A 27088-nucleotide genomic window follows, 5' to 3' on the forward strand; every position below is an offset into this window, starting at 1 on the left:
GTTCGTCTCTTTGCACAGATTTAAAGAGTGTTATGAGAAGTTATGGGAGTTTCTGAGAAACAGTTTGCACACTCAGTAAATCCTCCCTGAATAAATAGATCTTCAGTGTTGTAAAAGCCAAATATTCCGCTCGAGGCCGGTGTGTGTTTACATTCCCACCTGGGTTCGTTTTAGACTGTAACTGAAAAGGTTACATCTGTGTTATCGTCACCTTGGGGTTTTTGTGAGCTCCTCCCACTGCATGTCGGCCTTTTCTGGGCACTGGCCTGAGGATGACGGACGCCTGTAAAGCCTCTTCTCTGACTCAGCAGGGACGGGATCGCACAGTGGTTGATACGCGCCTGCTCCACTCACTTAGCACGTCAGGGGCAGATTGTGATTGACAGGTGACCCGCTGTGTCGGGCATCCTCGCCCTGCTGATGAGGAAGAGCAGTGCAGCCGGTGTGAATGTCAACCTGTGTGTGTGTGTGTGTGTGTGTGTGTGTGTGTACTTGCTACATAGTAAGGACAGTAAGAAACAGAGTGAGGACATTTTGGGAAAGTGAGGACATTTTGGCCGGTCCTCACTTTTTGAGACACCTTCAAATCACATGTTGAGGGTTAAGACTTGGTTTTAGAGTTATGGTTAGAATTAGGTTTAGGTTAAGGTTAGGGTCAGGGTCAGGGTTAGGCACTCAGTTGTGATGGTTAAGGTTAGGGTAAGGTGCTAGGGAATGCATTATGTCAATGAGTGTCCTCACAAAGATAGAAGTACGTGTGTTTGTGTGTGTGTTGTCAGGAGAATAAAGAGGTGGAGTCGCTGCTCTCTCTCTCTCTCTCTCTCTCTCTCTCTCTCTCTCTCTCTCTCTCTCTCTCTCTCTCTCTCTCTCTCTCTCTCTCTCTCTCTCTCTCTCTCTCTCTCTCTCTCTCTCTCTCTCTCTCTCTCTCTCTCTCTCTCTCTCTCTCTCTCTCTCTCTCTCTCTCTCTCTCTCTCTCTCTCTCTCTCTCTGGATATGGAGCCACTTCACCCTGGGCAGACTGTGTTTACATTCCCACCTGGGGATGTTTGTCATTTAACATCTACCTCCGTCTCTTCCTGATTGATTCATCCTTTGCTCCCTGTGTTTCAGCCATTTTGTTCTGTCCTGTTTCTTCTCTTACGGCTACGCAACTAATGATTTTCCTCAATATCAATTGTTAACTTCTGTTTTGTTTTTGTTTTTTAAATGTCAGAAAATGTCGCTAAATAATTGTAAATGTCAGTGACAGTGTCCCACAGCCTCTGGTGACATATTCAGTCTATTTTTATTCAGCACATTCACTGATTGAAGAAAAATAGTGACAACTGTCTTGACAATCTTTTCCTTTCAGTCAGCTAATTGACTAATCTAATGTAGTTGTGTGTCATTGTGTGTTTGTTATGGATACTCTGCAGTAGAGCCAGGCCAATGTTAGCTTATTGCAGCAACAAAGTTTGCTGTAGTCTTAATATATATGTGCAGAATGGATCATCCTCAGCACCCTCCTCCCATGTTTACGTTCTTGCTCTAATCCCAGACACATCTAACCAATGGGAAGAGCAAATGTTCTCACGTGTTTTTTGGTACACTTGAGTTTTTCAACACCCTAAATTAGCAGGGATCATCTGGAACAAAACCTCTGGCTCCCTCTAGTTTCGGGGAAACTGGCTTGGATCCAGCAGACGATGTTTTGTGTCTGGTCCGGGTACACACTTAAAGAGGAATCGGCAACTTGAGGGAACACGTTAGATGGTCACCAATAAAACATATAAATGATGTTTGAGAATGACTGGATGTGTGTGAGGCACCATGCAGATGTATGTCCTGAAGCTTTTTGATGAAATTCCTTTGGGACTTTGTTAAACTCTTGTTTTGTGAGTGGCCTAAGATATTCAATAACCTAGGATGTGACTCAGTGCTAATTTGAAACCATCTGCGTGCTTTGGAACAAACACACTGTACAGTTCCCCCGGTAGGACTGATTGATCACAGTCACATCGAATGGATCCAGCTAACAGGCCGACTCACTGACACTTTCTGCCTCACACAGGCTGCAAATTCCAAACTCGTTATGTATTTTTACCAGACCAGAGGAGATCTGATAAATATTTGCACGTGATGTTGCACAGCCCACGTCATGTATTTCTGTTGTGGCTTTGTTTGTGTGCGTTGCAGCGCGGTGAGACCGAAGTTCTCCGCCCAAGGTTCGCATAACAAAACAGCACCTTCAACACACGTCAGGAGAGTTGAGAGAAGAGATTTTGAAATTCCCCTGAGGCCTTTCATCCGTCAGCTGATACCTGAAGTTAAGGAGGAGTTTTCCTCCCTTGGTGTCTGTTTCTCTGATACACAGTTGGTCTACTCTGTGTATTCTGCCTCTTTTTAGAGGTTAAAGACAGATTTTAAGTTGTAGATTAATAAAACTGAGAGGAAATTGGCAGCTATCACAACTAAAGCTTCAGTGATTAGCTGTTTAATTGATTGCTCACTTGACAGAAAAGTGAGCAGCAGCTGTGCTGATCATCAGATCATTGTTTCATGTCATTTTTCTAGCAAAAAGTGGCAAATTTTTATAGTTCAGGTTCTCAAATATGAGAATTTGCTGCTTTCTTTGTTATTGCATGACAGTAAATTGAATATTTTGGGCTTTGCGCTGTTGGTTGAAGAAAACAAGACATTTAAAAAGCTCATGTGATTAGACTTTTTTTTGCATTTTCTAATATTTCTATGATTTTGTAGAACAAATGAATCATTAAGTAAGAAAATAACAGTCAGATTAATCACTAATGACAGTAATCGTTAGTTCAGTGATTCTCTCCTGACTCCTGTTGTGTCTGCTGTGTGCTGCATGAATCAGCTGACGTGCCTCAGATAACAGGACACGATGGAGCAGAGCTGCTGCGTGCTCCACTTTTATTTGTCCAAACAGTTCATAAGTGTGAGACTAATGAGTTTGGCAGTTATATTTGTCCTGTCACTGAAAAACTGGACGAAGTTCATGAAGTAAGTTCTCCTCCACAAGTGCCAGGATGACAGGTTCATACAGACCTGGACTGAAGGAGTGAAGTGGTGAAAACAATGGTTCTCAGGCTGAGCCAAGTTTTCTCAATAACATATCATTAGAAATGACAGATTCAGCTGCTGCAGTAGAAGCGGGGGGGGGGGGGGGCATTCTTAAATTCAGTGTGTTCTGCCAAAAACTTATTTTGTATGGATTTCCTCTTGAGGGTGGAGGTGGCGAGGCTAAAGGTTGAAGTTGGCGCTCATTGTGGAAACTGAAAAGATGGGTTTAGAGCCAGACGACTTCTGTATGGTCCTGCTTCAGACCGAGGGGAAGGCGGGGAGGCCAAGGAGGCCGAGGAGGCCTGGGGGGGGGGTTTATCGGTCAAAAGAAGCGAAATCTATGAAGAAGACGGGGAGTGATGGAGAGAACGACAAAGGAAGTAGAAAGGGGAGATGGAGGAAAGAATAGGGAGCAGTCAAGGAGAGAGGGAGGTGATGTAGGAATGCCTGCAGGTGGTTAATGTGACCAAAGAGGTTAAAGGTCAAACACTGGCTGTCCCTGCCCTCATTCTCACAAGTGTATTTGTGTATGTGGGTGTGTTTGGGGAGGGTCAGGTCACCCTGTCCCGACTATTTTTTTTAATTTTTTTTTTTCAGCCTCCTGCTTCTGCTGATGTTTATCATGTAGAGCTGAAACAATTGAGTGACAGACAAATAATCTGCAACTATTTTGTTCATCGATTCATCTTTTGAGGTGAAAATGCAGATTTGTTGAGTCCATCATGAACGACTTTCTCTCCTGCTCGTGGTTTGCTTTGATGAACACTCGAGTGTCACAGTTGCTGCGCGCTGTAGTTGCAGTGTGGTTGCTGATTCATTGCTCTTCTCTGCCCCATTTCCATCTCCTTCCTTTCTTTCTTTCTTTCTGTGCTTATTTGTCTGTTCTGCCTGCTTCAACCCTGTGACCCTCTCAGCTGTGCCTCATCCGTGTCTCTCCTCCCTCTCTTCCTGTCCCCTTGCTGCTCTCTCTTTGTTTGCCTCGTCTGTCGTCCTCTCTCCCTCTCAGCCCCTCGCTCACCACTTCTGTCTCTCTCTGTCTTTTTCATGAGCGTGACTGGACAAACTGGCTTTTGCTCCCGCCAGTGTGTGTGTTTTTTTTTGTTTTTTTTTTACAGTCTCCATTGTAGATGGTCCACTTGCTGCTGATTTTCTGTTTACACATGAGTATTACTGTGCTGCGAGCATCAGACATGTGCTGTGGATGAATTTAATAGTATTTTAGTATTTTCCTAACACGTAAGGGTCGGTGTTAAAACAACCTTTCCAATAAATGTTTATGTTGTTTTTATTTCCCTCTTCCTCCTTCTCCTCTCTCTATCCCTGGGCTGAACACACTGTCCACTCATTTAGCCTCGCTCCCTCCTCCTCCCTCTCCGCCGTGCAGTCAGTCAGTCTGACAGCAGTAGGCAGTGGTACTTCCCCGCAGCTTTGTCTTTTCAGCAGAATAATGCAAAGTGGCCCGTGTGTCAGTGGAAGATGTGTACAGGAAGTGATGTGCAGGTTACTGTAAAACCCGGAGACCCTTTGCAGACTCATGCTTCCGTCATACTGTACGTGCTGGTGTGTGTTTGTTGGAGAAACCTGACACTGTTCATACAGATCTTAGCTCAACCGGCTCTATGGTCTGTCGATAAGTCAGACTCAAATATCTCAAAATATACATATTATATAGACATTCTGGTATTTTTAAACCCACATCTTAATTTCACAAGTGCATTATGTAGAATGTCTGTGCCATCTTCACACTTGCCTCCTCCATTCAGATTTAATAAATGCAGAACGAGCGCTGTGTTTCAAAATAATTTCAAGTTTCACAAATCCAACCCCGGCTGAAATATCCTGGTATTTTCCTCTAAAGAATAAACCAGAAAGCACCAGGCCGCATGTGCAGAATCATGTGTTTGAATCTGAATCAGAGCCCACACATTGAAAACATTGAACACACTGATAATGGTTCAGGATTTCTGAATGAAAGTGGTCGCTCATTTTGGATCAGCTGGTGCTCATTAGCCTCTCATCTGTTGCTATAAATCATCTCTTCTGTGTCCCTGTCGAGCGCAGAGGAAGAATTATCATCACCATCTCATTTTCACTTTTTCTTTCTGTGTAAATGTGACGCTGGCAGAACCGTTTCTTTCTTCTTCCTCTTCTTTCTCCTTCCTCCTGCTCCTATTATTAGCTGTGACTTTGAGCACAGGCAGAACAAACATCAAGCAACAGTTGTGATGGCATTTTCACCCAACTTGAAACACAATAAAGTGGATTTTGAAAGGACTCTGCTGGAGCCCTAAGAGCTCACACCCTCTACAACAACACAGGCTTCAGTCAGACGAGGGCTGAGCTCTGTGGCCTCGCGCCCCGAGAGACATGTCCTCACGTTTCACTGGAAAGAGAGAGGGGTTTGTTTTTGTGTGTGTGTGTGTGTGTGTGTGTGTGTGCGTGTGCGTGTGTGTGCGTGCATTCATTAAAAGTGAATATCTCTCCTCCTATTTTTGTCGGTGTCATGCTCGCTTGCACAACCACGCCTTTCCATGACCTCCGTGTGGACACTATCTCTGTACTGAGAGGTCGTTATCACTCGGTAGGAAAACTCCAGGCATTGTCCTCCCTCACAACATGTCATGTTACCCATGTTCTGTCTTGTGCTCCTCCTCCGTCCAGCCCCGGGCTCCTCTATGCTGCTTACACAGTCTCATCACATTAAGTTCGCTTGGCGCCGTTATCTATTGAATTAGCGCGTCATTACTTCCCTGGACGCCGCTGCTGAATGTTCCTCCCTGGGCTGGTTCACTAACAAGCTGCGTGGGATGAGTCATTCCTGCCCTGTCGCCATCTTTGTAGTGTTACACTGGGTCAACAGCGAGAGGATGAAGTTGTGCGGTGTCTCAGTTTCCTCTCTTTCACTGCTGAGCTCAGTTCATAAAAAAGGCCTCAGTCTAAGTAAAGTGTCAGTTTCACGTCTTCGTATGACTGGTCGAGGCCGCAGTTGTAAGTCGCGCTGGATTAAAGCGTCTGACGAGTGAGTAGGTGTAAATGGTTTGTGACAACTCGTCTGGTGTTACCTCTCTTCACCACACACAGTTTGTGTGTCAGGAGAACATGTTGTCAACATCTGCAGCTGTTAACGCGTCTTTAACACACGCTGTGTTGGAAATGACGGCAGACATGTTCCCGCCGACTGGACAAATGACACGTCCTGAAGGGTGCCGGACTGAGCTGAGTGTTGCTGGACTATCGGCTGTGTGCTCTCGGAGCAGAGGTTGCGTCCTTTCCTGGTTTTGTTGTCGTACGACAGTTGTTTCTGTCAAAAGCAGAAATGTCAACATCACGGTGGCACTAGAGGGAAAGTCTGTGGTTTACCAAAGTCTGTAGGATTCATCCTCTGAGAAGCATGAATGTCTGTACAATATGTCGTGGTAATCCATCCCGGAGCTGCTGAGATATTTCAGTCTGGACCAAAGCAGACCAACGTTGTCGTACTCAGAGCTGTGCTGCCAGCATGGATTTAAAACGAGTAGAAAAACATCTGGAAACACTGAACACTTCCTTTATACATTTTTAAGATTAGTAAAGAAAGTGCCTCATCTCGGAATTGGTCATGTTAAGTTAAAGGGAACTGGATTTGATTCAAGGAACAACCCGCTTCAGTGTCCGTTCATACGTCACTCTACGTTACTGTGGCTCTCAGAGTCTGGATCAGAGGGGGAGTGAGAGCGGAGCCGAAGAACTCAGACAACCTCTCTCCAGTTCAGTTACACAATCAGTCCCCATCTGACACATAATCACTTGGAAGTACGACTTAAACGCAGCAGATACACAACAATACACAGTAACTCTGATGAGACTCCAACCTCCTATAAGCAGCAGCAGTTACTCCCACTGTGTCTGTGACTGTGACTGAAGCTGTGAGAGGTGAGAAAACATGTCCCCAGTGTTTCCTACAGTGACAGGTGTGGATCATATGCACACTTCACACAGGGAGGTGGAGCTGGTGGATGGAGACACAGAGGATCAGATATGTCGTTGTGAAGTGATGTTTCATATCCAAATGGTCAAAGGTCAACTTCTCTGTGACATCATAATGTTCTGCTTAAACAAAGAAGAATGATTATCAATAATTGGTTGTAAAGCTTTAATATGAAGTGAGAGCTGCCATAGATTTACTTGTGTCTGCTTTCTTTACACTCAGTGAGTTAAAGGAGTCTCCGAACCCTGAAGTCACAGACCCTCTGTTTGGTTGAGTCTGTCTTTACAGGAAGTAAAACTCAGCTGATGTCATTTCTTTTCTGGGCGTCCACAGATCTACTGAGGGTTGGAGAGAGATGAGTCAGTGTCATGTGGGCAAACCACAAAATGACCATGAAATTACAGACATAATTAGCCCACTCTTGGACAAGAAAATATGTTAAACATTTCCACCAAACTGGACCGTTTCCCGAAGCTCAGAAGTGGCCAGTGGCCGTACTTTATCAGCGTGATTTGCTTCTTGTTTTGAAGGTCTAACCTCAGACATAAGTTTTGTCATTAAAGTAATCTGGTGAAGATGAAATCCCACCTCTGTCTTTCATCATTAAAGGCCTCTCATCAATCTCTTCCTGTCTTTGGTCATCTTCAGTGATGTCACAGACCATTCCTTTATCTTTTCCTGTGGTGGTGCACCCCATCAGCTGCCAGTGTTGTAGCTGTAGCACCAGGCTAGCTGTTAGCTGCTAGCTGCTAGCTGCTCACCTCTTCCTGCCTTTCTTGTGGTGTAATCCCTCTGTCCAAGCAGCATTCTCTCTTTCTGGATTTCTTCTTCACCCTCTCTCTGTCAATTCTGTGATCCCTGAGAATGATTAGATATATGGAGATAATTTCCTAATTTCTAAGATGGACAGAGTGAAGCTGCCTGCACTCCCTGCACAATGAGACATGCAATACACATGTAAGCTCATTGTTGTTGTGCAGTATATAGGCCTATAAAACTGTATGCTCATTTTCCGGTTTGGAAGGATGATGTTCGAGGCCAGCGTTAGGACAAAGACTCCACCCACTGCTGCTTATGTACAGATGTTATCATATTTTCAGATGAGGCTGTGTTTCAGTCCCATAGTCTGTTTCTATAGGGGACGGGGAATCACCTCTGGGATTTGTAGATGTGGGGCCCAAAGGAAATAAGAAGTTAAGCGGGCAGCAGAAATGCATCTCAACCTTACTCTCTGGCTTTGATCCAGTACTTCGAAAATGCATCCTTCCCTTGTTTCCGCCCTCAAGATTATATCACCGACCCCAGTGAGAGCAAAAAAAAAACTGTCACAAATCCACTTCAAGCCAGATCTGATTAATCAGTGAGCATAAGCAGCTGAGGAAGACTTGACATCGTACAGACTTAGTGCCACAGATCTGAGAATGATTTACAAAACCTTCAAGAGGGAGGATGTATTCTTGATGTCTGCGTCTCGCTCTCCACTGACAGCAGCAAAATCACAGAGGAAACAGGAAAGGCCTGAGCAGCTTGGTGTTAGGACGGATATCCTCTTTCGGAGGCGTTCCCCTCCTCCCTCACTTAACTCTCCCTCTCTTTATCTCTTTTTATCGTCTCCCCTCCCACCCCCCAAAACCCATTTTGTTCTCGGTGTGGCATTAGCTGTGTGGCTGAGCTCAGGAGCAAACCAAAGACTTCTGTTCCTTTTTGTTGTGTGTGGTTTGTTTTTTTTTTGTTTTTTTTTGGGGACATCAAATCTGAGTGAACTATGTGTTGGCATGGCGACGAGGAGGATGAGGACAGCTCGGAGGTGAAGTGTCGTTGAGTTTGTTTGATTTGTGTGTTCCTGTAATAATGGCTGAGTCGCTGCGATTTCTAGTGATTAACACTCCCTCTCCTGCCTGCTCCTCGCTGTGTGTCTCGTGGCTCGTTGAGGCTCCAGGTTTCACTCTGTAGCTCTGCTGGAGGTGATTTTTACAAGTACACAAGATTCTCTTTCTCATTGGCAGGAAAAAGTTCCTAGAAGTTGTTGTAGTGGAGCCCTGTTGTGTCCTGGTCAAGTTAAGACCATCAGCACTTCTCACACAGTAGAGAAGAACTGGACCATGAGAAAAGGCTGAAAGAGGACAATGGACAGCACAGGTCATGGGACAGATTTGTAATTCACTTTGATGTTTGTGTATAGTGTTGAGTTTTAGCCCGTTTAGCCCCAGTAATTCTAAAGCTCTCGTCGTAAACAGGTCTGACGTCGCAGATTTGTTTTGAAATATTATAAACTCTGGATGGACAAGATTTTCGTCATTCCTCGCTGCTGCTCCTGTGTCTGTTTTCCCATCCTCTCGTTTCCTTTTTTATTTTTACCCAACGTTCCTCTCCCACCTATGACTGTCGTCTCTCCCTCTCTATCTCTGTCCTCCTCTTACCCTCTTGTCCTGCTCACCATCTCTTCCTCTTCTGTCTGCCTCGCTCTCAACACCTCCTCTTACCAGGCTGACTGTGCTGTAAATTAACCTTTGTACTTTCATGACAAAGAATTTGATTCTGTTTATAATAACATTGCCTAACCTCTGTTTCCTTTGTCCTCCATATTCCTTCTCCCTCTCTCCTTCTGCGTCCACCTGTCCAGAGTGACCCGGGCGGGCTGTCGGTTCTGGAGCAGCTCGGTCTGGACCAGAACTCCGATTTCTCGGACTCCAGCGTGCAGCAGCTTCTGGACGAGCAGCGCGAAAGGATCCGCAGAGAGATCCGCAAGGAGCTGAAGATCAAGGAAGGAGCTGAGAACCTGCGCAGGGCGACGACTGACAAGAGGAACGCTCAGCAGGTCGGTCACAGCTACGCTTACATCCTCTGCAGTGTTTTTGTATCTTTTCACAACAACCAAAAGTAGAAGTGAGCTTTTAAACAGGTTTCACCCTGGTAATAGAAGATCTGAAGTATCAACAGGGAACGTCAGAGTTTTGCCAAGAAGAAAATTAACCAGGATATATGAGAATGCACCAAATAGTTTTTCTCAACAGTCGGCTCAGAAATGGGCAGGAACCCAAGGCTTTATCCCCCCAGACCAATTATCAGAAACAAACAAGGCAGGACCAAGATGATAAGATCATGGAATAATTCTGACAACTTAAAGCTGGAAAATCATAGACTTTTATGTCACTATCACTGCAGGAAACCAGTTTAATGACTGTTACTGGAACAGCGGCTGGTGAATCAGACGCTGGCACGTTAAGTCTTTATCCTGTTTGTCTTTACATAAAGTTGGGACTTTCTGTAGGATCTGACGATGATTTTTAAATCCTCAGAGGACCAATATTTTGACCAGACCAGGCTCACTGACCATATATTTCCACATCATGAGGCAGGGCATTCCCACGGCACCCTGCCTCACAATCACACAGGTTCACACGTTTACTTCCTGGAGCTGCCCGGTGCAACTGCTGGGAAGCAGCAGCAGTGCCAAGCTCTGTCTGTTTGCCACAAGTGAGCCGCAGCACTCGAGCAGCTGGAGGATTAAATGCTTTGCTCACGGGCAATTTTAGGTGTTAAGGGAGGAATTTAAGATTGTTACTTGGATTTTGTGAGCAAATTGTTGGTAGTTTTAAGATTGAAGCAACAGCCCACGGTGCATTCAAGAAACATGCTTAGATCATTATGCTAGCATTTTATTATTATGTTAACATAGCCCTATAATGATGAATATCTGTGAGTGACTGAGTGATCATATTTCCACCACTGGTCAGCTTAGTGCCACCTGAGTGATTTGGAGTTTCCCCATTGGCTGTTGCTGCAACCTGCAGTGTTGCCAGCTTAGTGCATTTGTTGCTAGATTTAGAGACTTGGCAACAAATCTAGCAACTTTTTTAGACGGCTGAGCAGCAGTTTGTTCGCCAAACAGAGGCTGTGCACTGTGTGAGAGACAAAGAAAGATATTCAGTTGCTTCTAACTTTCTCTTTGAGCGATCATAGAACAGTCTTTGTCTTCAATTTATATCTCTGGTGATTTTTTTTCTTAATCAGATGGCGTTATTCGGTTATAAAGAGAGGATTTTAGCCGTGTGGAACAGCAGCTTAGAAATGGTTTGGAAGCTAAGATCAAGTCTTAATGGGCCACGTTTCAGTCAAACTTTTTGTCTTATATAAGAAACAGAAAAACATTGCAAATGAAAACAGCTTTATTGGAAATTAAGCTGCATTAAAATATTGTATATGTGGGCACAGAGAGGAGGAGAGAAGCAAAGGCAGAATGCAAATAGGATGCAATGATGTCAGCAGTTCCTCAACAGTTTTCAGCTGCATCTTCAGTTTCACACATTGACCTCAGCCACACGTCAGGTTCTGGCCTCATCCTGTTTTATAGATAGAAGGTTTCAGTCAGAGAGTCTCAGCATATGTTAGGATAAAACTATTAAAAGCCAGGATTGTTCAAAGGTAAGGCATGAGAGTTCACTCAGGTCTAATTTACTTGTTTGGTTAGAGTGAGTTAACACAGAAAGATGACAGTGTACATGTGTACTAGCCTCCATCACTGCTCCACAAATTACCCTGCAGCATTTATATGAATGGAGACCTTTTCAACAAGGCTTAGGCTGCTGGCCTGCTTCTGCTTGCAGAATGAAATTATGTCTGAATTAAGCACGTTAAACAAGGCTAAGACAGAAAACCAACATCAAGATAGGAAGAAATGTTAGGAAGCTTAAAAACTGACTTAAAGGATCAAACAGATTTGCTGGTATTTCTAGAGAAGTATTGAAAGCTTAGTGTGTCCTTGTTGAACCGGTTAAAAGACAAACAGCTGCTCTTTTAAAGGGAAGGTTTTATACAGTGTTTGTGTGTCTACAGGTGGACAATCAGCTGCGGTCATCGAACCGCAGGCTGGACAACCTGCACGCTCAGCTGCAGGAACTGGATGCTCACATTGTGGTAAAGGGAGGAGAGGAGAATAAAGGTATGTATGTCAGAAACTGTAACTGCTGTTGTCAAATATACCACATCCTTTTGTTCTGTAACTGCTTTGTGGAAATACTCCATTAATAATTAGTAGGACAGTACAATCTTAATCACCCCTGAATTGTTAGAACATTCTTCAGAAAAAAATGCAAATGGAACAATTTTGTGTAACCAGAATATTTTGATAAAATGTCCAAGGTTACTGAACACAAGAAAAACCAATGGCAGCCTCTAAACATTTTTTGTAGCCATCTAGAAGCTTCTTGCACCTGTCTGCAGGTAGTTTCTGCCATTCTTCTGCTGCTGTGTGTTCAAGATCTTCAAAGTTTGCAGGAATCATTTTTGCAATGGCAGATTTCAGCTATCTCCAAAGGTTTTCAGTGGGATTTAGGTCAGGACTCATTCCTGGCCGGTTTGAAACATCTTTTCCTTTTCAGCCTTTCCTTTGTGCTGCTGGATGTGAGCTTTTTGTCGCTGTGCTGCTGACGCACCCAAGACCTTCAGGCCTCAAACCCAGTTTTCTGACACACACATTTTGTTCAAAAATGCCTTGGTAATCTTCTGAGTTCATCATTCCTTTGTTGCATTCAAAGCCACCACACCAGAGTGTGATAGAACCTCCACCTTCTTTTTCTTAAGGGCTTTATTTTGTCGTCTATAGACAAAGTGATGCACTGCATTTCCAAAGAGCTCTACTTTGGTTTCATCTGTCCATAAAACAGTAACCCACGAACACTGAGGCCTACCTATGAAAGTTTTTGCAAACATTAGTTATCTGTCAGTAGTGGTGTCCTCCTTGGTCCTTACCCCTGGAGCCCCACGCTGTTTGGTGTGTGGTGTACGGTACAGACTGAAACCTTCTCTCCAGGTCGGCCTGAAGCTCTTTAGATTGTCTTGTGTGGTGTTTATTCCATAATTCACACCAACCTTTGCACACTCCTTTCATTGAGTTTCTTCTAAGCGATGTCCTGGAAGCGTCTCAACAGTTATATGACTGTGAACTTTCTTGATAACATTACAAACTGTTGAAACAGGGATCTCAGGATCTTTTGCGATTGCCTATCAGCCTTTGATGAAAGCATTTCACCCTTTTATGCAGTAAAACCATCATTCATTGGTGACTTCAGGCCATGTGAACACTGAAAAAAATGTTTCACTGTTGTGCAAGTTTTCACAGTTTAATGACCAAACCAAGCTATGAGTTGAAAGCCAGTTATCAGTATATGCTGGGGCTCAGTGAATCTCCCTCTGGTGCATATGTTTCCTCTTGTCTGTTGAAGTTTTTAGTGGTTTCAAATAAATGAGACTTGCTGACCTTTGGCAGGAAATCTATGTAATGCTGGAAATTGCAGTTGTCCCTGTGAAAATCATAAATATATTTGTCAAATAACTTTAAGAATAGCTCATGTAGAAGCTTTCTAACACATTCTGGGTAAATCTGGGCTGCCGAGGATTAGTGGAAAAATAAAATGACCTGCTGACTCGTCTTTCCGTGCTCCATCTGGGTGGGACACCATTTGGAGAAGCCAAAGAGCTGCTTTAAACTTACCCTTTGCTGCCAGCTGGTAAATGCTGTATTGGATCTCTAATCATACAGACAACCATGAATGTACATTCTGCTGTGAAAATTCAAGAGCACAACAAATATTATTTGGCATTAAATGAAATTCCCTCCTGAGCATTTTCATTTTGGAGCTCACCATGTGAACCCTCATCTTGCTCCTTTTTATATCGTCTCTAACCTTTTCCCTCCCTCCACAGATGAGTGTCCTCAGTCTCCTGGGGCAGAGAGCCGAACGTCAGCCCACAAGGAACGCATCGCTGCCCTGGAGAGACAGCTCAACATTGAGCTCAAAGTCAAACAGGGAGTTGAGAACATGATTCCCATCTACGCCAATGGATCCACCAAGGTACAGCACATGGTCTCTATCCACACGTGCACATACACGCACCTGAACGCAGCACGACAACACGGCAGAGTGCAGGACGCTGATTACTGACCACAAGCAGTACAGGACACACACTTTATACCCCACCCCCAGCTGCCTGATATGTGATAGTGTGTGTCTGTGTTTGTGTGTGCACCTTCATGAGCCACAACCTTGCAATCTGCTGACTCAGGTGTTGATCTCTAAAAGCACATAACCCTATGACACACAAGAACACCCCCCCCTCTCCCTTGCACACCCCATCTCTTGTTTACTTCAAATTTCCCCTCCCCCCAGCAGCATCTGTTTAACCTCACCACTTCACCTTGCTCTCACCTCTCCACTTCCTCCTGTGTTTCACTGCTGATTTTAAAGAAGGATATAATACAATAAATCAACACGAGAGAAACACAAAGAGTCACAGTCTTTCTTTTTGTGAAACCTACAATTAAGACAAAGTGACAGCACCACTGCTCATTGTCGTTCAAATACATTTCTCCAGTGTTATGATATCTGGCTTTTGAGCTTCAAATCATGTGTTTTGCTTCATGTTTTGCTCCCGTTTGGTTCAGGATAAGAAGATGCTGCAGACGGCCCAGCAGATGCTGCAGGACAGTAAAACCAAGATCGACATTATCCGCATGCAAATCCGCAAGGCGGTGCAGGCCACCGAGCACAACGACGACACACAGAGTAAGTCCGAGTGACCGGCGGAGTGAGTGCATAGCTGACACTTCATGTTGTACCAGTATTCCAAAACATACTTGTGACAATAGTCTTGCACAATAAGGGTAACTGACCACGGTGGCTTGTATATTGTTGGAATAACATAAAAATGTTTACAATATTTGGTCTATAGAGAGTATGTGTAGGTGCATGTACCCCAGGTAAAACATCTACTCACTCACAACACACTGTAAAAACTGTATATTATACATAAAACCATGGCACCGACAAAAAGAGACGTCCTCATCTACCAAACAAACACAGTCATAATTTTGACAGACATGCTGTAATTATTCCCGAGCAGAAGATTTTTTTGTTCATCTGTCAATGTCAAGTGAGCTAAACAGTCTCTGCCTGCGATGGCAGACATCTTTAACTGAAGCCTTATACTTTGTGGTTATGACAGTGGGCAGCTGGCACTGACAGGATGCTTATTGCTGGGTCTTGTTGGCGTTCTCATGCGATCTGCAGTCTCGCTTTTATTTTTCTCTGCATGTCAAACGTTTTGTTCCGAGCAGCGCGCTGCACATTCGCAGACACACAACAGCAGAGACGGATCAATCAAGAGCTGTCGCCGTATTCACATCTCTCAACCTCGGTCCTGCGGGGAAGAGGATGAAGAGGATAGTTAGGGTTGATACACAATGGACTGTGTGTGTGTGTTTGTTTGTGTGTGTGTGAGTGTGTGAGTGGGTGGGGTGGACAAATATGTGTGTGAATGATACAAAGCCTGTGAAACGGCCCACCTGGCACATTACCACAATCAATCAAATTCACTCACCTTTCATCAAAAGGACCGACACATGAAAAGTCTCTCACACACAGACACACACACACACACACACACACACACACTCACACACACAATATTATTGTGTAGAGGCAGAGCAACAACATTGTCTGGGCGTGTGATTACATGTATAAAACACGTGGAAGCGCCTCACACACTCTTCAAATACACAATCAAACCAACAAATGCAACGTCTCGTCCACTTTGTCGTCTCCCTGACACACACTCACTCACGTATGTTGAGTGGCGTTTCAGGGCAGGTGAACAAAGCCTAGCCAGAGTCTGTGGACCATTATAGCCCCTCTGCTGGGAACAGATTGCTGACGGTCACGAGAGGTGGGTGGGGTGGTTAAAAACAGCAGGGGAGCGGGGGGGGGGGGGGGTGGGGGGGGTGGTAAAAAAACAGATTTTATAGATGGTGCGTTCCCTTCGAGGCCGTTTTCCTCTCTGCTCATGTCAGACTGAGGGAGCTGATGGCTGCGAGGAAAGAGGGTGTCGTTTCAGATTTTCGGATTATTTAAGGGCCTTTTAAGGTCAGACTTCATCCCTCTGTGTCGTCCATGTGGAAAACCTGCAGTGTTTTCAATGATCTGAAGTTCCCTCTACTGCTGTAATGTGATAAAAATAGTATTACAGATGTTAACGAGCAGACTGAGCAGCAATGACTTTGTGGTTAAAGGGAAGCTCCACTGATTTTACACATCAGAGTCTCTTTATAGGTGTTGGGGAGCACGAGGTTACTGCACAGATCACAGGTTTGAAAATGAATAAAATCAGCAGGTGTGGAGGAGTTAGATAGAAGTGAGCTCAACAGACCTCTGTAGCCCAGAGGGTTTGACACACCCGAGTCTACCACTGAACAGCTGCATTGTGGGTAATGTAGGTGCCAGGTTTTGACAAGGAAGAAGCATGTGTGGTTCTGCTGCATCAATTTTTTGTCTGTTGTGCACAATCACATGTAGAGTTTACTGAACGCCTCCCTGCACTTTCTCATATCTCCACTTCTGTTGTTCCAGTTCCTGCACAGCTTCTGGATCTTTCTTGGTGGATCTCACTCTCTCCTTTAAACCACAACCTCTCTCTCTCTCACACACACACACACACACACACAGGGCTGTGTGTATAGTGTACACAGACAGACAGTCTCCAGGCACCACACCCGGTGGAGGGGTCATCTAGCAGGGCCTGGGCTCCAGGCAGAGAACACCTTATTAGGAGATAAAAGCATCCACCTCCACCCCTACCTCCTTCTCTTTTCCTTTCTTTCTTCTCCTCTCTCATGCGACGCTCTGAACAGCTCATAAGTCATAAAAATCATTTTTAATCACCTCTGTGTCCTTGGGTCTTTCCGCCTCACTAACCTGACATTTAAAAGTCAAATGAACCTTTTTTGAATGCTGTTTATCCCATTGTCCTTCTCCTTATCTCACGCCTCCTCTCTCCTCTTCCCGTATCCATCGGCCTCATTGTGTTTGCTGCCCACTGTGAGTGGCTGCTACTGTGCCATTAAGCTAACCACTTAGCTGTAATTGTGCTCGGCGGGATCTGCTCTGAGGCTCACCCCATGCCTGTTCTTTTTAAGTGAAGGAGCTTGAGTATGTTTTTGTCTTTTGACTGATTGTGTTACACCTGATTTTCTGCTTAATTCTGATGAATGTTGCCAGGTCTCTTCATTTAAGGGGTGAAATAATCAATTGTTGCATTTTTAAGTCAAACATTTGTTCAGTTTTAGTCCCTTTATATGATTCCTTATAATGGTATTTATATCATCTCTACACTGCTCTGATATTTATGAAACCATGTGTAACAATGACAGTTGGTATTAATTGATAAATGATATCACAATCAGAAGGGTGAATTTCTTCTAGCATAACAAGCAACTGCATATCTGTCTGATTAATGTTAGCTGGCTAAGGTTATAAAAATAAAAACGCACCAGAGAGGGTGATTTATTTATTTTTTTTTTTTTTTTATTTCTACATAAAGATGGGAGGTGGGAGGAGAAAGCCATTTGGAAACTGGAGCTAAAGTTAATGCTGCTCAGTGGAGAGAGGTGGACGCTGCTCACCTCCCTTCAGGCCCTGCTAATGTTTTCCTTGTCTGACTCTTGTGTAATGCATGACATGCATTAAGGCATTAACCTAACTCAGTACGCTCGGGGGAGTTTCCCATAACACACCACTGCCAAAACAAACCACTGTAGTTTCAACATCAAACTATAGAATCTAACTGAATAAAAGGTGCAGCTGTGATTAAAAACTGAATTGCATGAAATCTTCAGTTCATGTGTTTTTTTTTTTCTGCCTCACCGCTGCAGGTAACCAGGACCTGTGTGGGGTGGAGCTGCGTATCGAGGAGCTCAGGCATCACTACAGGGTGGAGCATGCTGTCGCTGAGGGGGCCAAAAATGTGCTGAGGCTTCTGGGGGCCAGCAAGGTTCAGGACAAGAAAGCGCTGTCTGAGGTTAGATCGGACACACACACACACACACACACACACACACACACATCCTGCAGAGTTTCCTCTCACACACTTCAAAGCGTACACTTTCAAACGTGAGAGAAACTGGTGAGACCTCAGCTGTATCAGTCACATCTTATCATCCTGACACCAACATGTGTTGATCTTCATCAGATCGCAGCCTGCTCTTCTTCTTTGGTCTGACCTTTATCTTGTGACAAGCAACCTTTAACTCCTTTAACCTTCTGTTAACTCCTTTAACCTTCTGTTGTTTTTCCACCATTTAAACTAAGTGAAACTATTTATTATCTGTATCCTTATATCTGTGGTGTCGGTAGCTAGTCTAAAATCTTTCCCTCAAATCTGTGTTTGGAGCTTAACACAAACATAACAGCATCAGACTGTGATCCACTTCATCTTTATGGCTCCAGCAGAGACACAAAGAAACTGAAATCTGAGGTTTTCTGTGAAGTCCGATATTTCCCAAAGCTGTTTCAGTCTCAGGTTTCCTCTAACATTTGAGAGACATCTTCACAGCAGCAGCTGCAACACGTCAAACAGTATTCACCCTCCTCTCAGAATAACTGTGTCTGTGTCTGCGTTGAAAAGCTTGTTGATCAGAACCAGTGAGCCACCACTTCTTTCAACATGTGCTGAGGTTTCTGGCTTTTAAAATTCACTGTGTTCAATTCAAGTGTTTTGAAACAAAAACCCATCACTGACACACTACATTTTTCATTCTTCAAGTACACTGCAAATAAATCTTCTACTTCTACAAATAAATATAAGCCTGAAAAGCTCAAATCAAAGCAGCTGTTTACTGCTGTAGAATGTGACTACAATAGGATGGGAGGAAATAGAGAGTTTATAGTTTACTTAATGTCCCCCAAATAACACACGTGTACTAAAGCTGCTCTGTGTGGACGCTGTGCAGGCGCAGTCTCGTCTCAGCGAGGCGTCTCAGCGGTTGGACCTGCTGAGGGACTCTCTGGACCAGCGTCTGGCGGAGCTGCCAGAGGACCACCCCAAGGCCAGCGTCATCAAAGAAGAACTGGTCCTGGCCTCTTCCCCGGCCTTCAGCTCCCGCCACGGCGCCCCGTACCTCCACAACCAGTACAGCACCCTCAACAAACCCTCACCCCTCACTGGTACGTCACAGCAGACACAGCTGAGCAAGCTTTACCCCACAGGAAGTAATTACAGATACACACTGACTTCCACATATGAACAGACACCTGTATAATCTGCACAACAACGTCCTGAAATCCAAACTACACAAATATATAATATGCATATTTTAAAGCTGTGCACTCCATCATTTAGAAGAGTGAATCATAAAACATTTACGATGTTACGATTTATGTTGCCATACTAACAGACTGCCACGGTCTGTCTGTCTGTCTCTGTCTCTGTCTCTGTCTCTGTCTCTGTATGTCTGTGTGGAGCCATTTTATTAATCAGGGGAGCATGATGAGGTTTTTACCTTCTACTCTGTGAAATAAAGAAACCAACTGAATAAAAGCAGAAACTTCTTCAGCAAGAAAAGTCAAGTGAATCAGTTTGTTTACACTCGAATCAGAATCAAGTCTTGCTGTTTGCAGTATTAAATCCTGGTTATGATGCAGTGTGGTTGATAGAGAAGTGATATCTACATGGTGGTGCTAGTTTATTAATATATTGTATTAAAATATATATATATATATATATATATATATATATATATATATATATATATATATATATATATATATATATATATATTTATTTATTTTTTTATTATTATTTTTTTTTAATAAGATCATACACTGGCATTTGGACCTGCAGAGTACAACCAGTACTAGTGAATTGTCGTGAATACAACGCAAAAGCACATTCAGCATTTTAGGTCTTTTTTTTGTGCCAATGTGGTTAAAACATTTCAACAAAAACTGACGTGCTGCAGCCGCCTTTACTCCTTTGATCTGCCTTTTTACACACAACTGTACAGTAGAGGAACACGCCAGTGTACAACAGCCTGTTGAGGCTCAGTGTGTAAGTTTATGTCCTTTTAAAGTTTATTTTTATTCTAGTGTGAGTAAGTATGAGTCATATGTCACCATTTCACACAGCCCCGGAGTCCTGACAGATCATATTTTTATTTTATGCCATATAGTTCAGTAAAATGAGGATTATAGAACCTGTGTGTTCTATGTTCTCATATGATCATGTGTGATGGACGGCCATTGATTTTCAGGCTGGTGTTGCTGTTAATGTCCAAACCAGTGTTTAGCTTTTTGTAGAAGTGCACACACACTCTATCAATGTGTGTGTGCACTTCTTTCTTTGTGTTCACAGATTTCTAGTCCTCCACATATTATTTTTTTATCTTGCTGCTGGGGTTGTGGTTCTGCAGTTGGTTGGACCTGAATGGTTTTTCTCTGTCTGCAGGTACCCTACAGGTGCAGCTGCTGGGCTGCGTGGGGTTGTTGGAGGTGGTCCCAGGTCGCAATAAAGGGACAGCTGTCATGCTGCCCTGTTACAGCCCTGGAGACACGAGGTCTTTCATGAGGGGCAGCAAGGGACTGTACGGACGGAGCGGTTCAGTCAGTGGGAAGACACCCAGCAAGACAGATGAGCTCTCGTGTAAGTGTGTGTATTATTATTTCTAGTGAACACTCACTTATAAAATCTACTTCAACAAGCTTTAAAATAAATCAATTCTTTGTGCTTTCATGTACCTAATTCATTTAAAGATGATAGATGTCAGTGATTTTTCCTCCTTTACAAATACAGTAGTGTACGTTGTCACTGCAGTGAAGTCACATGAACTATATTAAGATTCAGTTGCAGCCTGACAGGTTGGTTTCCTCCAGGGAGCCGGGCAGTAGTCACTCCAGGTCGGTGAGGTTGGGCACAGCTCAGCGCTCACACACCGTGACATAGCAGCATCGGCCTCAGCGCCCTGAGTCAGCAGCTCACAAACAGCCTGTTTTAATGTCTTGCACTTTCCGTCGTGTCTCCAAGGAAATGAATGACTCTCATTAATCAATACTGAAAATGTATTATGTATCGTAGTGTGAGTTTCCAGTAGCTGTTATTTTTGTACTGGTCAGGACTGTGTCACCTATGGAGGAAATACAATTTGCTCTGTGTGTGTGTGTGTGTGTGTGTGTGTGTGTGTAGCTGAGGTGAGTGCAGTGCTAAAGCTGGACAACACAGTGGTGGGCCAGACAGCTTGGAGGACTGTGGGAGAGCAGGCCTGGGACCAGACCTTCACCGTGGAGCTGGAGAGGGTCAGTGCATAAAGACACAGACTAGAAGAGAATCTGCAGGTGTCCTGAGACTAAACTGCTCTTTCCACTTGTTCCAGAACTGATTTCCATGTGTCTCTTTGTATCTGTGTCGACTGTCGTGTGTGTGTGTGTGTGTCTGTGTCTGTGTCTGTGTCTTAGTCAAGGGAGATGGAGATTGCAGTTTACTGGAAGGATTACCGCTCGCTGTGTGCTCTGAAGTACCTGAAGTTGGAGGAGTTCCTGGACAACCAGAAACACAGAGTCCAGCTGGAGCTGGAGCCTCAGGGCCTGCTGCTGGCTGAGGTACACAACACACACACACACACAACTCTTGACATAAACTGACACAGAACAACACAAAATGGGAAGAAGTGGACTCAGATGTTCCTGCATACATGAGACCTATCTATGGCAGCGCTATAAAAACACACCGAGATATTCAAATTTCCGCACATACACCTACCTACCCCACACACACACACACACACACACACACACACAAGCTGTCAGGTGCACCTGTGCTGAAAAGCTTTGATATATAACACTGACAGGTTCAACCATCTGAGTGTGATATCTGAAAATAAAATGTGGCTGTGCAGTTTCCATGTCTTCATGTTTGTGTGTGTTTTCCAGGTGACCTTTTTTAACCCGGTCATTGAGAGAGTTCCTCGTCTCCAGAGGCAGAAGAAGGTCTTCTCTAAGCAGCAAGGTGAGGAGGGGACAGAGCAGACGGGAGACAAGGACAAATAACGGGGAAACAAGTGTTCAGCCTCAGGACAAACAAGTCGCTCAAACTGGTTTTATCCTAATGAGAAAATGAACATGACCCGAAGGGAAGCACACAGCTGTTTTACCCTCCGTCCACTGTATTTACATTTAGACCACAGCTCCCTCTAGTGGTGTTTCTTCATGTCGATTACACATTTATTCATGCAGCATTAATCTAAACAAAGGTACAAAGAGATATTTAAAATCAAAAGCCACAGACAATTAATCAGGTGGAGGGAGAATTTTACCAAAGCCTGGAAAAGTCTTGTCTTTTCTTTTCTGGAGGTTTGGGACAATCATTTAATTTAGTGTTTTCCAGAGAGTGATGAGATGAGAGGGAATATTATAAATCAGCTTGGGATGTCTGAATATCAGGGAAGGATTTAAACTGGAATAAATGTATCTTTTCACAGACTCTTTTTTTTTTAATAGTGAACCTGATTCCTTTAGGATTTCTATAACTTGAAAAACAATGATTACATCATGAAGGAACTCGGCTTAAAGACAGACTTGTTAATGAGTCAGGGAAGGTGAAGATCGTTAAAACATCTGAGCTGAGGTGGGATCTGATGTGTGTATTCACATGTTTCCAGGCAAGGCGTTCCTCCGGGCTCGTCAGATGAACGTGGACATCGGCACGTGGGTGAGGCTGCTTCGAAACGCCATTCCCACCGTCAACAACTCAGGAACCTACAGTCCCAGCGCGCACAGCTTAACACTCAACTCTGGGTGAGACACACACACACAAACGGTGCAGAAGCTGCATGAGCTCCACACACTCAGCATCTCCGTGTGACGTTTGATAGCCGTCAGTCAGACTCCGCTATCAAATGGCAGCAGCGCTCCTTGAACCTTATTCCTTGTGTTTCCTGGCAAAGAATAAAGCATGTGATGCTTTCTCTGCCCCACGTCTAACAACCCTTCTGTGCTCTGTTTCTGTCTGTTCATTCGTTCGTCTGCTTCGCCGTGTCGGTCTGTTTGTGTGCGTCTGTGTGAATCTTCCAGGGAGATCTCAGTGGAGAAGCTGAGTCTGGACAGCGACTCTCCGATAAGAGGCGATTACAGGAGAGACACGGACACACACACTCCGGTGAGACAGACAGAGAGAGAGGAAGCCCAGGAGATTGGGGAGGTGTGTGTGAGGGTTTGGTCGACCACAGTGAATCCACCATGTTGAATATGATCCACAAGTACAGGAAACTGTTTGTTTTAGCTGTTTGATCAGTGAACGATGTAATAATCCATCATCCATCTGAACTGGATATTGAAGCTTGACAAATTTACTATGGATTTGTGTCATTTGAGACGACTTCATCTAATTATTAACAATTTACTGAGCAAAAATTGTTTTCATGTGGCGTCAATGAAGTGTGTTCAGCAAGAAAACTGCATTGTTTTTTTTTTTTTTAATCATCCACCCCAGCTCTGTGCACCCATGGTGAACCCATATTGAAAAGGGAATTGATCATTATAAAGTTAATACGTTCACAGTTTCTAGTATAGACAGCAGGTGATCTGTGGGCTGTAAATATTCGGTCTCTGCTGTGAAATGCACAGATGACAGAACGCTTCAGATAACTCAGCCGGGGTCATCGTCCTCCAGCTGATTTGGGTCAAACTTTCAGGTTTAAAGAGCAGCGACAAACAGTGAATCAGAGAATCAGCTGTTTGTCCGTCACGTCCAAGCTGTCGCCATAAAACTGTGTCTCTCGTCTCCCTCCCTCCCTCTCTCTGCTTGTCTCTCTGTGTCTTTTCCTTCGTGTCTCTTTCCTCGCATGTCCCCCGTCAGGACCGACCGCCAGTCATCGAGCCCTTCTCCCCCCCAGACCTCATCCCCGAGTGCCCTGTCCAAACCCCGTCTGTCAGCAGGTACACACTCACGCAGAAACACTCAATCCATATGCATTTATGTGTGAAATACTTTTATGATACAATTAAAACAATAAAATATATCATTAAAAATATTGTCAGTTTATTGTCTGTGTAGATTCTGCTTCACATCAGGCCTTTTTTACAGAAGATATTTTGACATATCAATAATAAAAATGAATGATGGCTGAATTCGATTTAGCTTCTTCAGCTTCGGGGTCCTGGTGTCGTTCACGTCCTTGTTTGTGCTTTTCAGACTATGACAAGTTTAAAACTTTCTTCTGTGAAAAAGGCCCGTCCATTAGCATCACTCCACCCACACCCACTCCTCCAGTGTCTCCAGTGTCTCCAGTGACAGATGATGCTGTCCTGTATTCTGAGCAGTCGATAACATTAATCTGAAGTATTTTGTTACCCGCTGCTGACTGTGTGTGTCTGTCTTCTCAGTAAGCAGAGGAAAGGTCCTCTGTCCCTGCAGGACTTCAGGCTGATCGCTGTGCTGGGCAGGGGACACTTTGGGAAGGTACAGTTTCACACGTTTTTAAAATAAATTTATTTATGTTTTTAATCAGTAAGGACAAAGGAGGAGAGTTGTTAAATATAAGATGTGAACAAATGTAGTCACAGAAACACAGAAAGACAACTTGGACTGGCATTTGATAAAAGCAGAAAGTTACATAATAATTATGTTACAACAGAAAATCGAGTGTGCCTGTGTTTGTGCATTTATTGAGCATATTTTCCCACTTTTCCTGCATTTCATGACTTCCTCCCTTTTTTTCTTTGTGAAACTTTTACCTTGTGTCACGGCTGCAGGAGTTTGAAACATCTTAATGAGTTTTAAAAGGTTTCTGTTTCTCCTCATTAAACTGATGAACGTGCACATCAGCTTCACTTCCACAGGTTTTGGAGATTTTTAAAAGTCAGTTTTTGCTGCTCGTGTCTGTGTCTCTAGGTTCTGTTGTCAGAGTACAAGAAGACGGGCACGATGTACGCCATCAAAGCCCTGAAGAAAGGAGATATCGTAGCCCGGGATGAGGTGGAAAGGTGTGTGTTGATGTGATTATTACTGTGTGTGTGTGTGTGTGTTCCTGTGCTTTAGCCTAGATCCTCTGAGCTCCATTTATACGTGTCGCTGCACAGTATTAATCTGTGCTGCTGTGCCTTAAATCACCATGATTACAGTTCATCTGTGGGCCGAGCGCGGGCGTCTCATCCGCCAAAATAAACACTAATTATGTGTAAATGTTTCTCGTTTTTCCCTCTAATGTTTTTCCTCTCCTCCCTTTTTTTTTCTCTGATTTCCACCTTCTCTTTCACATCTCTGCACCTCCTTCCTTCCTTTTACGACTCACTGATTCGCTTTCTTTTGCCTCTTCTTCATCCTCCACTTTTTCCTCTCCTCCCTCCTCCAGCCTGATGTGCGAGAAGCGCATCTTTGAGATCGTGAACCTGTCGCACCATCCTTTCCTGGTCAACCTGTTTGCGTGTTTCCAGACACCAGAGCATGTGTGTTTCGTGATGGAGTACACAGCAGGAGGCGACCTGATGATGCACATCCACTCAGACGTCTTCACAGAGCCGCGAGCCGTGTACGGAGACTTTCTTTTTAATTATCCTGTTATGTTTTATATTCTATGATTTGTTTGTGTGATGAGTCTGTAAACACACTTTTTATATTCCACTAATTAGCAAGTCTGATAAGTCCTGAGAAAATGAATTTACAGTAATTCACAAACCTCTCACGCCATGAAAGTGGTAATGTGACAAACTTGTTCTAATAAATAAACATTTTATGTAATTAAAGCCCTGAAAAGATGAACAGTTATACATCATACCGAAAACCTAATCTGTATAATTTGTACAGTCAATAAACGTAATGATAAATCACTTCAGTAAACATGGCCAAAACAAAAAGTCTGCAACTTTGACACTGAAGGTTTGTGTTTCGTAGTAGAAGTATTAGGAATGTGCCCCTCAGCTGTGTTGCCAGTGTCCCACCCAGAGCAGGAACACAACTGTGCAGCAGCTGGCAAGCAGCTGTTTGTCTGCCCTCACACAGTAGCTTTGGTTGTGGTCGTGGTCTGAAAGCTGAGTTAGTGTCACGTGTTATGTGGCTCGTTTGTTTTTCTCCGACGCAGCTGCATGATGACGTTTCTTTGCTCTGACTTCAGGTTTTATGCGGCCTGCGTGGTTCTCGGACTTCAGTTCCTTCATGACCATAAGATTGTGTACAGGTGAGTGAGTCACGTCACTCAGACAGACATAAAAGCTCAAACACCTCCACAAAACTCTGTGTCTTCTCATTTTGGATTTTTGAACCAATTATCTGAAAATAAATCTTTCAAAAGCAGCTTCCAGTAGCACAAAAAGCGAATTTTCTGGAATGAATCTTCTTAAATACTTTAACTATTCCTCTGATTTCAGGTCTGAATTGTGTCTAATTCTGTTTTCCCATTAAATATGAAAGGTTTTTTTGTATCTCTGAAACTCTGTGTTTACTCTCTGCTGTGTTTGAAATGATTCTCACCCACATCTTTTCACCTTCCCTCTCTTCCAGAGACCTCAAGCTTGACAACCTGCTGCTAGACACAGATGGTTATGTGAAGATCGCTGACTTTGGGCTGTGTAAAGAAGGTGAATATTGATGTTACTGACAGAAGGAGATCATTTCAATCTCCCATTGGCCTTAAAGTGCCTAAAACCTCACCTCTCTGCCTCCGTCTGTAGGAATGGGTTATGGGGACCGAACCAGCACATTCTGTGGGACTCCAGAGTTTTTGGCCCCAGAGGTCCTGACAGACACATCCTACACCAGAGCAGTAGACTGGTGGGGACTGGGGGTCCTCATCTATGAAATGTTGGTGGGAGAGGTGAGAACTAATCCACATCCACATCCACAAAGCTCTTAGAGTCTCCATGGGAACACACACACCACAAACCTGTGAGATATCTGATGTCACGCTGTGTTTTCACAGCAGAGACTGGAGCTGTTCCTCCAGAGAGTTGAAGGATGATTAGGTCGTGTCCACATCTTCAAATGTTTTGTCCCAAAACAGTGAATTAAACAAGAGACCAGAAAAATAAAAGATGAAGGGTCCTGTTGAAACTAAGGATTCAGTCACGTTCAAGTTCAGATTCAGCCTGGGAAATTAGTCTTTCTACAAACCCAAGGAGTCGCACATTTATAACATCATGAAGATTTAGTCTAAATTCATTGTGGTATATTTCAAATGTGCTGAACTCCTTCACTTAGCATATTTATGTTCCTGCTCAGAGAGGATCCGCTAGTTTATATGCA

General features: G+C 43.9%; 1 protein-coding gene across 11 annotated transcripts in view; it reads left to right on the top strand.

Moving 5' to 3' along the window:
* The window catches only part of pkn1a (protein kinase N1a), a 48764-nt gene that overhangs the window by 18901 nt on the left and 2775 nt on the right, over positions 1 to 27088 (top strand). For 9 of the 11 annotated variants that reach the window (XM_071505584.1, XM_071505587.1, XM_071505588.1 and 6 more), the window contains 19 exons: positions 9654 to 9848; positions 11867 to 11972; positions 13736 to 13884; positions 14475 to 14595; positions 17736 to 17881; positions 18813 to 19026; positions 20306 to 20500; positions 21041 to 21150; positions 21310 to 21453; positions 21784 to 21859; positions 22512 to 22647; positions 22924 to 23050; positions 23708 to 23787; positions 24235 to 24310; positions 24743 to 24834; positions 25203 to 25379; positions 25962 to 26024; positions 26348 to 26424; positions 26518 to 26660. In XM_071505584.1, the coding sequence (XP_071361685.1) occupies positions 9654 to 9848; positions 11867 to 11972; positions 13736 to 13884; positions 14475 to 14595; positions 17736 to 17881; positions 18813 to 19026; positions 20306 to 20500; positions 21041 to 21150; positions 21310 to 21453; positions 21784 to 21859; positions 22512 to 22647; positions 22924 to 23050; positions 23708 to 23787; positions 24235 to 24310; positions 24743 to 24834; positions 25203 to 25379; positions 25962 to 26024; positions 26348 to 26424; positions 26518 to 26660 (2427 nt within the window). Of the gene's footprint in view, positions 1 to 8669; positions 8838 to 9653; positions 9849 to 11866; positions 11973 to 13735; positions 13885 to 14474; positions 14596 to 17735; positions 17882 to 18812; positions 19027 to 20305; positions 20501 to 21040; positions 21151 to 21309; positions 21454 to 21783; positions 21860 to 22511; positions 22648 to 22923; positions 23051 to 23707; positions 23788 to 24234; positions 24311 to 24742; positions 24835 to 25202; positions 25380 to 25961; positions 26025 to 26347; positions 26425 to 26517; positions 26661 to 27088 lie in introns of those variants that run through there. The other 2 variants (XM_071505586.1, XM_071505580.1) reach the window with 2 other exon arrangements.

The sequence above is a fragment of the Trachinotus anak genome, unplaced genomic scaffold (genome assembly GCF_046630095.1).
Source record: "Trachinotus anak isolate AG129_WGS33_773 ecotype Australia unplaced genomic scaffold, CSIRO_AGI_Tana_v1 ptg000019l, whole genome shotgun sequence".
Taxonomy (NCBI): domain Eukaryota; kingdom Metazoa; phylum Chordata; class Actinopteri; order Carangiformes; family Carangidae; genus Trachinotus; species Trachinotus anak.